Consider the following 14,335-nt stretch of genomic DNA (forward strand, 5'->3'; position numbering starts at 1 on the left):
TTTATGAGATAATACAGCAAAACTCTTTGTGTGCTCTCAGTAAACATCAGTGATTTCTTAAAAAAGCATTTCTATAGACACACAGGTCCAGTCAGCTTGATGTAATGCCTATTTCCCTGTCCTAGTTTGCCCTTCTGATGCGACACAGAACAAGCCTGACTTTTCTTCTACAAGCCAACCTTTCAGACCGATGAAGAGTTGTTATGTGCATCCTAAAGCTCCCTGGTGGAAGTTAAACAAATCCAGGTCCTTCAAACACTCCTCATAGGACATGGCTTTCAGACCCTTATCCACTTGTTAACTTGCCTCTGGAAATTCTCCAGTTTATTAATATCTTTCCAATGGGATGCCTGAAATGTGATTCGATACTCCAAATGCATCAGATAAAAATTTCCAGAAGGGGTAAAACAACAGATATGTTATAGCATATTTCTATTTTAACATTTTTAATTATTTGATAACATTTGAAGATGAGCTACATGCTTTTCTCTTGCTCACTAGAAAAATAAGCATCTTTAATTTAGATTATTCCTATCTTCACAAACAGGGAGGCAGAGGAGCAACACAGTAGGTAAAGAAATGGCTTTGGAGTCAGGATGTCTACATCAGAGCCCTAGCTTTGCCAAGCACTAGCTGAGTGACTTTGGACAAGTTTATTAGGCTCTCTGGGCCTCTATTTTTCTCATCAGTAAAAAAGGAGGAAATAGCATCTACTTCTTAGGGTTATTAGGGTTATAGTGAGGACTACGAGTTAATGCATATGAATAACTAGAATTTGGCTGTACATAGTTAAGTGTCCAATGAATGCTAGTTATCATTATTATTATTGTTGGGAATTACCCTGACATTTATTGTTAGAAAGTGCAGAACGGGAGGAAAAAAATGGTGTAGATGATAGAGGCTCTGGTCATCCCTCTGGCAACCAAATCAAAGTTGTCGTGGAAACGAGGAGCAAATAGCAAGGAAAAATCGCCTGGAATCTAGAGGAACAAGTCATACAACTAGGGACAAGTCCAAGAAAGAACCCTGCGATAGCAGAAGGTAGGACGGGGCAAGGATGTGGGGCTGCCAGGTCCCCAACAGCTAAGTGAGACAGAGGCTGTGGCACTGGCAGCCGTAGAAGCCTCTTAAAGGGGCCGCATCTGTGGGCAGACTTCCATGGAGACGAACCTGGTTTCTCTGAGCACCAGTGCCGATTGGGCTGCATGCAGCAGGCACCGGTAACTTACAGGGAGACATTAGCAGAATGAGGGCCTAGGCAAGACTTGCTCTGTACAGAAGTGTCAGCAGTATCCATTGTTCCTTGTTGAGCCCTCCCCACTCCCAGTGCACGGACATGGCGCTGCCACAGCCGAGACGTCATCAAACTGGATAACAGAGGTCACTCTGCCCAGAGGATTCCCTGAAATCCCGCCCCTCCCACCCAAACCACATCCTGAAATAACCTCAGAAAGTCAGGTGCTCCTTGCTAAGCAGCACCGAGACTCACACTGAAGGCAGCTGGCCTCCGTTTCTGGTGTGGCCTTTTGAGGCAACTATAAGCACAACATCTGTGGACTGCTTGCTGAATCTTAACAGGTGGCCCCAGAGGGGTAGAGGCTTGAGCTAAATTTGGCCTGCAGCTGAACCCCTCTCAGGACTGTGCCACTGGACAGACATCTACTTCAGAAATCCATACTAAAAAGACTCTAAAAAGACCGGAAGACTTAGGAGCTTTGCTTACTACATAGAAACAGACACAGAAAGTGTCAACTTCCCAGCCAAAATGGGAAGACAAAGAAGCAGAAACCATATGAGAGAACAGAACAGAGATCTAGATATAATGGAGTCATGTAATCTAACAGATGCAGAGTTCAAAACACTGGTTATAAAGATGCTCAATGAACTTTTGGGAAGTGTAGAGAACTTCAACAAAGAGATAAAAAACATAAAAATGGAACTGGAAATTATAAAAGGGAACCAGTCTGAAATGAAGAACACATCGTCTGAGATGAGAAATATATTAAATGGAATAAAAAAAGGAATAAACAGTGAATAAAGAGGATCAAGTGCCCTCTCTAGAGGACAGGAAAGCCAATCAGGACACTCAATCAGAATGGCATGAAAAAAGATGCCAAGACTACCCAAGTAATTCAAGGAGGATATGGGACACTACTAAGGCTCCAAATATTTGTCTGACCAGTGTAACTGAAGAAAATCAAGCTGTTTAACAGCTGTTTGAAGAAATAATGATGGAAAACATCCCTAACCTGGAGAAAGAAATGGACATAAAATCCCAGGAAGCTCAGAGAATTACAAAAATCAGGGATCCAAAGAGGCCCACACCAAGACACATCATGATTAAAATGCCAAAGGTTAAATACAAAAAAAAATCTTAAAAGTAGTAAGAGAAAAACAAATAATTACATATAAGGGAAAACCCTTAAGACTAGCAGCTGATTTCTCAAAAGAAACTATGCAGGACAGAAGGGCATGGCAAAAAATATATGACAAGACGAAGACCCAGGATCTACAACCAAGGATGCTTTACCAGCAAAGCTATCATTTAGAGGTGAAGGACAGATAAAGAGCTTCCCAGACAAAAATGAGCTAAAGGAATTTATCACCACCAAGCCAGTAGTATTACAGGAAAGGTTGGAGGGACTTCTTTAAGAAGAAAAACATGTATCGAAAACAGGAATAAAGAATGGTAACAACTACATTCCTATCAATAAGTACCTTAAATGGAAAAGAATTAAGTGCTCCAACCAAAAGATAGAGCTGCTGAAAGGATAAGAAAACAAAACCCCTACATATGAAAAGGAAGGGGATGGAGAAAGATATTGCTTTGATGTACCTAGAAGGTATTTAAGTCAGACAAAGATAAATACTATATGATTTCACTTATATGTGGAATCTAATAAATAAAAAGAACAAACTAATCAAAATCAGACTCACAAATATAGTGGACAACTTGGTGTTGGACAGAGGGTAGAGGAATTTGGGGGGCTGGGAGAATCTGGGGTGAAGGAATAAAGAACACATTAGTAGCTGATGGAGGGTCATGGGGATGGGGAGCACGCAATAGGAAATGGAGCTAGCATTTATATGCTGGCTAGGTGGAGGGTCAGGGGAGGGAGAGAGCAATTGGGGGGATCATTTTATGAACTATATAGATGTCTAACCAATGCACAGTATACTTGAAACTAAATAAATAAAATTAAATTTAAAAAAAAGTGCAGAATGAGTATTCTAAAGCCAAAGTCACTTTGTTATAAAACTCATGTTTTCTAACTTCATAGTTTTATGATTTATAGCTAAAGTACATCACCTAATTTATCTATTTAGGTTAGTGTTCGCAACTACTAAACCCTGGAGGTTACATCAGGAAGTTGTATTGCTCAAAGTTAGATAAACTACGAATACTGAGATTTTTTTTTTTAATGACTGAGGTGGGTGTTTGGTTGCATCTGATATAAAAATTTTCCAGGCTAAAACTACTATGAGGCCTTGGAACAAATCCAAGTTACTTTCTGGGGAGGATCGCAGCCCATGCGCAGGTTCTCTTCTGTCTTACATCTGAGCGGAGGTGTGGTGGCCTCCTCCCCATTATAGTTCAACTCCTACACCCAGAGTTCAAATGATGGGTGACATACATGACTCTGCAGTGGGCTCATTTAAGGGTATCAGAAGATAGCAACAATCCAGGTAATTTTAGAGAGTATAACTGAGGACTCTAATCTTTAATATCTTTTAAAAACTCAATTGAGAGAAAAAAATTACAGAGGTTTCCTGAAAGATATACAGCCATCCTTTATTAGATACTCTAAACCAGTGGTCTCCAAACTTTATGGCACCAGGGACCAATGAGAATCTAATGCCTGATGATCTGAGATGGAGCTGAGGTGGTGATGCTAACGCTGGGGAGCAGATGCAAATACAGATGAAGCTTCACTCGCTGGCCCGCTGCTCACCTCCTGCTGTGTGGCCCAGTTCCTAACAGGCCACAGACTGGTACAAGTCCACTGCCCAGGGGCTAGGGACCTCTGTTCTAAACAGTGCTTTCAACACTATCTGTGATGAAGAACCATTTTTTTTTTAAGTTTTTATTTTAAATTTCCAAACTACTGTGGACCAATACTGTGTTAAAATAAAATGAAATTGTTACAGCATTGCCTTGGTATAACAGTTTCTAAATGCCTACTCTCAATTTCTGTGTTTAAAGAACCAGTAACAACTCGCTTGCAGATTGGTACCAGTCCTGGGATGACACTGAGTACCCCTGCTCAGAATCTTCCCTTGGAATAAAAGAGGCCATTCGAAAACTGCAGATGTGGAGCTCATGTGGTCATCCTGGAGAAGTGCTTTTTCTGAATTGCACTTTGGTGAAATATCGCTGGACTCTGTTGAAGAATCTTGTTTTTAAAAGAAAATGCTATCAGTCTCTCTGCTGTATTATTTTAGGGATATCTCTGAGGATGATATAAACTGTATTTTGCTTTCTTCTTCATGCTGCTTTAAAGAACAAGTTTCTCTATGGCCTTAGTATCAGAATGAGGTGTGCTTTTTCTAGCAAGAGATCCTTTTACTCACAGACACTCTGCTTTTGGTTACTGATTGCAGTTTTCCTACTTCTTAAACGTTAGAGTCTAATTTCTGGTCTACTTCCAGCATGTGCAAGGAATTTCACAGTATTCATTTTTTCCATGTTTACTTCATGCCTGTTTTACTTTGTTAACTTTATTTTTAAATTAAAATTTCTTGCTAAAGGCTTACAAGCCTTATATTAAATACTTTTAAAAATAAGACATAAATACATAATGAATGGATAGTGCCAAGTTTCATGTTTTGTGACATGGCCTAATTTGCATTAGCTTTTTAAGCAGCAGCAGCAGCAGCAGCAGCAGCAGCAGCAGCAGCAGCAATACTGTTACCTTATATAAAGCTCTGGAACATCCAAACTCCTAAAATTTTTCTGTGGCTACTACATACAATAACTCTCTACTTACTATTTCATTGAGACTGTTGAATATCAATGCAGGATCCTATAATTAAATATCAGCTTGTTTCTAGATCTGTATTTTAATCTTTGGTATATCCCATGCTTCTCTACTTTGTATCATCTAGAGATCTGATAAATCCTCCTACACAACTAAAATAGGACCATATGACATTCATTTTGTACATGAATCCTACTCTAAGCTTTATTTTCCTTCTTCTACTCCACATCAACATTAAAAAAAAGTTCTCTTGAATTAGCTATGACTCTACCAACAACTTCAAATCATCTCTGGTAAGAAGGGAGGTTATTAAAAATATATTATTGATGATAACAGGAACTAAGAAGTAGGATCCTGAGGCAGGCTGCAAAACACAACCTCTACTTTCCAGAAATATTAAGGTGTAAAAATAAAATCTTTTTGTAAGAATCTTGGTTTGAGTATTTTTAAGTGGTAACTTTAACATTATTTGGCCCTCAATAGCAAATACAGTAAAACTTCAAGAACTTTTGCAGTTACAGAATAAAATACAGATATCATGAACCACCCCTCAGAAAGCCACCCAACTGTATTCTTTTGGTAGGATATTTGCAAAATGTAAATGTCACTACAATAATTTTCGCAAAATAAGCAATATGCAGATATCATGTTCCATTCATTAGCTAATAGTTCTATATCACTAAAATTACTTAAGTCTAAAATAGCTTATCAAATTAATCAGGAGACAACTAGATTTCATAGTGCAATGTGGGTTGCTACTAAGTTTTTTGATAGCTTTTGTTCAAGTAGAGCCTCTGAAGAAAAGCAAATACAGCTCTGTTTACATGTTTTCTAAAAGAGACATATTTTTACCATATAATAATATTCATTTTGTAAGTAATGATTTGGAAAATGACATGGAATAAAAAGGTGAAATGACAGGAGGATGTAGTTTTCTTTCACATTCTCTTTAATGCTGCAGTTCCCCCGCCCCCACCCCCGCGCCCCGCCCATGATGTCCTCTCTTGCTGACTCCACACCACCCGCATCATGTCCTGTCTGGGGTTCCATTTCTACTTCTCTCATGTAAAGAATGTCTTCATCTCCTTATTTCCATGCACAAACTGTACCTCTATACCCTTTTTCATTCCCTTGTTAACTGTGCAAAAGAGGCAATGAAATTAACATTCATCAGAAAGCTGAAGTGTTTTTAGGTTGTACTTCTTGTTAAAACATACTATATTCTGATAAGGAAACTTGGAGGATGTTATAGTTTATTAACTTGATATACTTTAGTTAAGGATTAAAACTCCAATAAAATACCATTTATATGAACATTTCTCCAGATTAGTCTTTATCCTAAAAGGAAAGCAAGGATTTTATGTGTGTGGATCACATGTTAAAATATCACCACATATGCTATGATATTCAAGGCATAGAAAGACAACACATATTTACCACTGTGGATTCTTAGGTGCTCTTTTAGGTGGTGTTTGTATTTGAAAGCTTTTCCACATTCAGTGCACTTGAATTTACGATTACCCCCGGACTGTGTCACATGTCTCTGTAAGAAATAATTGGTATTTTACTTATAAAGCAAAAAAAAGCTTTGGATATAAAGAACATCCAATCTGATAAATATACTGTTTTGGTGATTACTTTGTTTCTTAAAGGCCTCAAATTACAGTAGTCCCAAAAACCTAGTCTAAAGAGGAGGGTGACAGTGAGAACAGAATTTCGACACAGAGAAAATCTCCACTTTCTAATTTAAAGTATTAGAATCATATTTTATCAGGCAATACAGTACTTAGCAAAAATAAAATTATATATACTAGGAATCAGAGATTATCTTGTCTGCACTCTAATTTACAGATAAAGAAAACAAGGTCAAAAAATTCAGTAATCTGTATAAAGCACAGTTATTCAACAGAAGAATGAGGTCTCCTGAACAGAAAAAAAGGCCAGGATTTTTCCAGTATTTTATCCTGTCTTTTATATGTTTGATATTTCCAAAATGCACTTTAATCTGATGATTTAAAAAAATACCTCCATCTTTTTCAGCCAAATATGGATTTTATAATAGCTTTCTGTCTGGTTTATCAAATCTCCACTTTTATATATTTCAGATATATTCTGCACCCTTAATCTTACGAAAGCACTGCTTGAAGTGTATTGAATCCTGAACATAAACCTCCAAAGGAGTCCCATTAACCCCCGAATACAGATTCTGAGTCTACAGATTCTAAGTTCATAGCCCCTGAGTTTGTAGGCTTATTCTTCCCAGTTTTCTAGGAGTGCAGGCCTCAGTCATTTAGTGAGTCTGTGTTTTGTACATACACTGCTCTTCTCCCTCTCCCCTCATATTGTTCATACTATTCCTTATTTCTTGGCTATGCTTCCCCTTAATTATGACCGAAGATTCTACCCATCCTTCAAAGGCTTAACCCTAAGTATTACTTGCTTCATACTCACCCTTAGAGGACTCTACTTTCCTTTGTCTTTCATGTAGGAAGGAAAGAAAATATGTGCTGTGTGTCTGACCTTACTTCATCCAAACCCATGACTTCAAATACTGAATATATGATGACAATTCTCAAATTTATATCTCCAAACCTCTCCCCTCAACTCTAGACTCTTATTGTCAATTGCTTCCTTAACATTCCCAGTTGGGAAGTGACAGGCATCTAATGACATGATTAACATCAAACTCTAATTTCTTGCCTGAAAATCAGTTCCTCCTCCAGTGTTTCCTATATTTGTAAATAAGACTCTCATTTATTTGATTACTGCCTAAGCCCTGAACTTTGGAGTAATCCTTGATTCTTCTTTCTCTTATATCCTTAATAAAACCATCAGTAAGCCACCTGAATAGATTCTGAATCCAACATTCCTCATTACGTCATGTCTGTTACCACCGCCAAGTTTAAAGCTATCAACCCTTTGGCCTGGATTATAGCAAAAGCCTCTAAATGGTCTCCTTGCTTCCATTTTTGTCTCTTTTAACCGATTCTCTACCCAACAGCCAGTGTTCCCTTAAAAATAAATAAATAAAAAGAAAACCTAAGATAAATTCAATATCCTTCAAAGGCTTCCCTTTGGAATAAAGGGAGTACAATCACATTTTGGAATAAAATCAGAAGTCTTTACCATGTCCCAGACAAGGGGCTACATCATCTGGCCTGCAGTATCTCTCTGACCTCACCTATCTTTCTCCCCTTTATTCACACTGGCCTCCTGGCTGTTCTTTGGTGATGCTGGGCAGGTTTCTGCCTCAAGGCCTTTTCATGTTTCAATTTATTCCCTTTGAGTGGGATACTCTTTCCTCAATAGTTCCTTGGACTGGCTCTTTCATTCAGGTCCTAGTTTCAGATGGCCCATTCTCAGAAAGGTCTCTTTACCCTGTAAACAAACAGCAACTTTCATCACTCTCTATCTTCTTATTCGACTTTATTTTTCTTCATATTACCTGTTTTTATATTTTAAATGTTTTATATCACCTACTAATACATGCCCTCTACTGTCAGGGACTTTAAGTGCTCATCGTTTTTACTTCTGTACCTTTAACACCTAGAACAGGGCTTGACACATAATAGAATCTCAAGCATCTGTTGAATGAATAAATGAATAAGACATGAAAATGCTTACCTTTAAGTTGTGGCATGATTTTCAAAGGCTACCAAACTCGACATTCTACCCTTTAGTTTGCTGCCTCATAACCTAAATTGTTTCCAAGACCCCCCAATTATATTTCCTCACTTTACTGGTCCCCACATTCATCCTTTGTGACCTTAGTCTGACCATACATTCCATATATAAAACCTACTTACTACATTTGCCCCCATCAGAAAAATGATCAAAAAGGGCATTTCATGCTCAAAAGAGATCTTATAATTTGCTTTATAATGGCATCTCCTGCATTCACCATCGGTTCTATCTGTCCTCTAGAGATCCTTTTCTTTGACTTGGGCCCTTGATACAGAAAGGATATGGGGACAGCAGCTGCAGGATGGGTCTGCTCCCCAAATGTCATCTGAACAGGCTCTTTTCTCAAGGCCTGTCTATACTGTGGTTATATCAGGGCTCTAAGATGGAAAGAACACTCTTCTGTACTGTCCCTAAGAAGACTAACAAGAGTGGCCGATGGTATATACATGACGTTTGTCTTCAGTGGTTCCTTCTCTGTGTCAGGTCCTCTTTCTTTTGGTATTCTCCCATTTCAAGTGCTCTTTCACAGACGTAACCATTAACCTATCTAAGGAGATCTCAGTCCTACAGTCCCTGATGGCCAGCATGCCCCTTACCCCAATCTTATTTCTTGAACGTTGTTGCCAGAATTCTGAAAAGATAGGCTGACCAGACTCAGTCATTCTTTTTCTGTTACAATTTTTTTATTTGGTTTTTCAGTTTAGCCATCATCTGAGCAAAGGGTCTAACTTGTTCTCTATAGAAATCAGGTATATACATAGGGCAAAGTTCTTAGAGATTCAGGTATATAGATATTCACAATCCTTTGATATAAGGAATTGGACATGTGCCCCAAACAAAACATGTGCCCTTAACATAACCCATGCAGGTGAATGTTTATTTGATTTTTAAAGTTAGAATTAAGTAGATATTCATTTGATTATTTATAGTTGATAGCTATCAGGACCTTAAAAAAGAATAACTAGCAAGATTCTTTGACTTTAATCCTTAGGTACTGAGCCAAAAGTTTAGCTGTAACTTATACTTACAGAGTAGTCTTGATTTATACTTCCAGAAATTGAAGCAAAATGACACAGAAGTAGAATAAACCATATAAAAATTGAGTCTTCAGAATTAAACTGGTTTAGAATCTAAACTTTAGATTCTTAGAGGAGGCAACTTCCCTTACTGTAGGGAAGAAAAATCATAGCTTATACTGAGAATAAATAGCCATTGGTTCACAGAAAATAAAACTTTATTATTTTTCTTTTAAATCTGGTCAGTAGAAGTCATGTGGTTTATGAACCAATATTTATTTTCCCACACTGAACATTTTAGTAGAATGCATTTTGAAATCTAGTTCTAAACTTAAGAGAAATATTTGTTATAGTATAAGAAAAATAATTAAATTGTGATGAGATTTTATCTGAAAAAGAAAAAAGTTACCTCTAAAATAATGTTCACATGTGCTTTTTAACTCAGAAATGACCAGATAATTCAAATAATCACCTTCATTTTTATAAGGCTGCAGATAAGACATTGTCGAGTATATCTTTTTAATTTTTATGTATATTAAAACTCTTGCCTCCTTCTATGGAGGGGAGAATTCTCAAGATTTGGCAAGCTAGTGAATCTCAGCCATTTCACACTTACTTGATCTCGTCCTGATTTATGTGATGTCATGTGACGTTCAAGCTGAGTTCTGTATGCAAAGGTGTAACTGCACAGGGAGCAACTAAAGTTATCTTCATTCTTTTCATGGCGATACTTAATGTGTTCTTTCAGAGAGGTAAAGCGTTTATATCCTCTATCACAATACGGGCAGGTGAGCAACTGGGAAAATGCATCTGGTGTTCCTGTAAAAGAAAAATCATATATGTTAAATTTAAAACATTTAAAAAATATTATTAAAGCTACCACTGAGTCCCTATGCTATGTGCCAGATACTATGTTACCCAGTTTATATTTGATCCTCAAAATAATACAGTGATACTTGTCTCTATTTTATAAAAGAAAAAAAGCAAGGCTTAGAAAGTTTAAATAACTTAAAAGTCACACAGCCAGTAAATGATGAAGTCAGGATTCAAGTGTGTGCTATCTGACTTTAAAGTTCCATATTTTTTTCACTAAACCCTAATTCTTTCCTTCTTTTTCCTTTAATTAGACAAAGAAAATGGAAGTAAAATTAGAATGTAGATTACATTTGTAAATGTATACATATTAAATAGGCTTGTATACTATAACAAAATCTTTCCATACATAATAATGTCATTATTTATTTAATGTTCATTCTTTTAAATTTGAAAATGACACCATAGTGTTAGTGTCACCAGAGACTACGCAGCACACAGTTAGATATGTTTCCAAGACTCTGTGGCAGTTAGGTGGCCATATGACTGAATTCAGACCAAAAGAATGTATATTGGGGGAAAGGAGTAATGGGAGCCAGATCTAGATTTGGTTCATAAAGACCTCTCATGCTTGATGATTCATATTCTTCTGCCTACTGAAACACACTGACGAATTTTCTGTAAAGTTTTATATGGATGAATATAGGATAGCTTTAAGAAAATAAAGGCATTATGGATAAATCAGAGTTCACTGAATGAACTATATTTTTATATTTTAAACCATCTAAATCTGACAACCCTAAAATGTATTACTGCTTTGCCAATTAATGTTATTTAACTAAGAGTAGTTTTCCATATTTATTTCTTTAGAGGAATAAGTTCCTAAGTGACATCTAATTGTAAATACCATCTCTACCTTTACTTTGAATTTCTTATAGGAAAACAGACCACCAGAGAAAATTTCATAACAATCTCCAAATGCTTCAGAAACACATATTACCTTTATTGGAATTCAAGTTTATGTAAATTAAATGTCTGCTCAAGGACCAGACTGCAAATAACAGATTTAGCACCTGGCTCTACATAGCTAAATATGCTGAAATATAAATCAAATATATAACTATGAATATTTTATTCAAAATATGAAAAATCGAACAACCAAAACCCCGAAAGTTTAGGATGGCATCTTTGGTTAGCAAGGCAACCGGAACCAGAGAGTGTTCTGTTGGTGATGACTCTAACATGACCCATTTCTTTGGGGGACTAGATTAGCCACAGAAGGAAATTTCTTTGGAAATCATGTTATTTTATCTAGTATGTTTTCTTATTTGTACAAGCAAGTGGGAAATCAACATTTAGGACATTCTCCTCGCCGGACTGCCTAGTCTAACCCGTTGAGTTTAGCTGACTACAATGACAAAAGTCAAGAGTTGCCACAGTGTGGGGATACTGTTATCAGGATACAAGACTGAAAAGTTAAGTAGACACAGGGAATCAAATGTGAAATTCACCATCGCAACTGTTCATTATTGGCACCATAATCACATTATGATTTCTATTACACAAGCTGCTTATACTCCACAGCGTTATAGAGCTGTCTGCTTTCATTATTTTCTATTTTCTTCTTTGCCTTTAAGAAAATCCTAATAATTTTGTAAAATGACAAGTTGCTTATATTTTTAACAGCAAATTATTACATTCACAAATCAATACTGAATTTTCTCACACATATGAGATATGAATTTATTCTTTTAGGTCACTGGCATAAAACAAAATTAAGTCTGAATATCTGATATAATAAGCAAGTTATGGAATGTAAGTTTAAAAGTTAAGCGAAATTTTTTGTTTCTTTTTGAAAAATACTGAATTATTGGTTTTTAAAAAATCACTTTCTAGCAATAAAGGCTTGTCATGTAAAAAAAAATGTTTCTTTTTAGAATTCTTATAAAAAATTCAGGTAGCAATTCAATACTACTAAAAAAAACTATCTGACCATTTTTTAAACTTTCTATAATTTATTTATCTATGACTGTGAATATAGTTATTAAATGAAAAAAAATCTGTTATCTAATCTTCCTTTAGTAGGTAAAATAACATTTCAGACTGATAGCATTACTCGATGAAAAACCTTGATTTATTCTCCACTGATTCTGAATTTGTGATAATTCAACTTGCTGGAGTAGTTTGCCAATTCATGACATACGAAGTGCAGTGAGGGCATGTTTAATCTACTGAAACTTAAAAAAACTTAAGAGCTTCTGAAGATAGCCATTTTTTATATGTAAACAGATGCTGCTGGTATGATAGAATATATACTGTGAAATACTTTATTAGCAGTTAAATTACAATTTATATACCTGAAAGTATTGAATGCCTGAATTAAAAAGATATTCTATAATTCAAATGTTTTACTAATTCAGAATGGTTTAAGACCCCAATTTTTATGGGATTTTACTATGTTGGTTTGTAACAATAGACTTTATAAAGTTTAACTTTATTTGATCTATGCAATGGAACATTTCTTTAGCTTTCATTATTTTCTTTCACTGAAGCTTTTTGAAAGCCTTTTTGTTATATAAAATTACATATATACACACACATATGTATTTAAAAATATTCTATTTCCCTTTCATATTTATTGTAATCTACTGCTTCTACAGATGAAATGTTAACACATTTTCTTTAAGAGAAAAAATAACCAAGAAATGAAAATAAAAACAATAGGGCCTTACAGGATCACAACACCAATAACTACAGACTCTCCAAATATGCAAACAGATCATCAGAACACTAATCATCAAGCTGAAATGCAGTGTCCTCAGGGGAAATAATCTATAGTCTTCTTAAATGAGTTCTTTTGGCACACAGGAGGAAATAGTTCTAGAGTACACTACTTCTATTTCCTTTGTGCTGAGAAAATACTATCTATTCTGGAGTGAAACTTCTGTTTCTGCTGTTTTTCATAGCTGATTTCTGATTTAAAGGAGATATAGCTTTCTCTCTGCAATGGAATCTGTTTTCTATACTACCCTCAATTTCCTTTAAGAATTTGAAAGCTGATTAATGCAGAAGCACCAAAAAAGTGGAAATACTTAGGTACAACTCTAACAAAATATGAGACTTATATGAGAAAAACTACAAAGCTGATGAAGAAAATCAAAGAACTAAATAAATGGAAAGATATTCCAAGTGCATGGATAAGATGACTCAATATTGTCAAGATGTCAGTTCTTCACAACTTGATCTATACATTCAATGCAATCACAATCAATACCCCAGTGAGGTATTTTATAGATACTGACAAAAATTATAAAGTATATATGGATAGGCAATAGGCCCAGAATAGCCAACATGATACTGAAGGAGAAGAACAAAGTCCTAAGACTTATGTTACCAAACTTCAAGACTTACTATAAAGCTACAGTAATAAAAAAAAAGTGTGGTATTGGCAAGAGAACAGACAAATGGATCAATGGAAGAGAACAGAGAGTCCAGAAATAGAACCCCATAAATATAATCAGCTGATCTTTGACAAAGGCGCAACAGCAATACAAAGAGCAAAGACAGTCTGAACAAATGGTAATTGAATCAGACATCCTAATACAAATAAAGAAAATGAACCTAGACACAGACTTTACATCCTTCATAAAATTTAACTTAAAATGGATCACAGACCTAACTGCAAAATGCAAAACTATAAGACTCCTAGAAAGTAACAGGAGAAAACCTACAGGACCTTGGGTATGCTGATGCCTTTTTTGATACAACACCCAAGGCACAATTCATGAAAGAAATAATTAAGTTAGGTTTCATTAAAATTAAAACTTTTGCTCTGAGAAAGAC

At 35.9% G+C, this 14,335-nt stretch overlaps 1 protein-coding gene across 2 annotated transcripts in view; it reads right to left on the reverse strand.

Annotated features, from left to right (window-relative positions):
• Positions 1-14,335, reverse strand: part of ZEB1 (zinc finger E-box binding homeobox 1) — a 170,019-nt gene that overhangs the window by 8,070 nt on the left and 147,614 nt on the right. For both annotated transcript variants that reach the window (XM_023536188.1, XM_023536187.1), the window contains exons 4-5: positions 10,296-10,498; positions 6,417-6,522 (exon numbers count right to left, since the gene is read on the reverse strand). In XM_023536188.1, coding sequence (XP_023391956.1) covers positions 6,417-6,522; positions 10,296-10,498 — 309 coding nt within the window. The remainder of the gene's footprint in view (positions 1-6,416; positions 6,523-10,295; positions 10,499-14,335) is intronic.

The sequence above is a fragment of the Pteropus vampyrus genome, unplaced genomic scaffold (genome assembly GCF_000151845.1).
Source record: "Pteropus vampyrus isolate Shadow unplaced genomic scaffold, Pvam_2.0 Scaffold150, whole genome shotgun sequence".
Classification (NCBI taxonomy): Eukaryota; Metazoa; Chordata; class Mammalia; order Chiroptera; family Pteropodidae; genus Pteropus; species Pteropus vampyrus.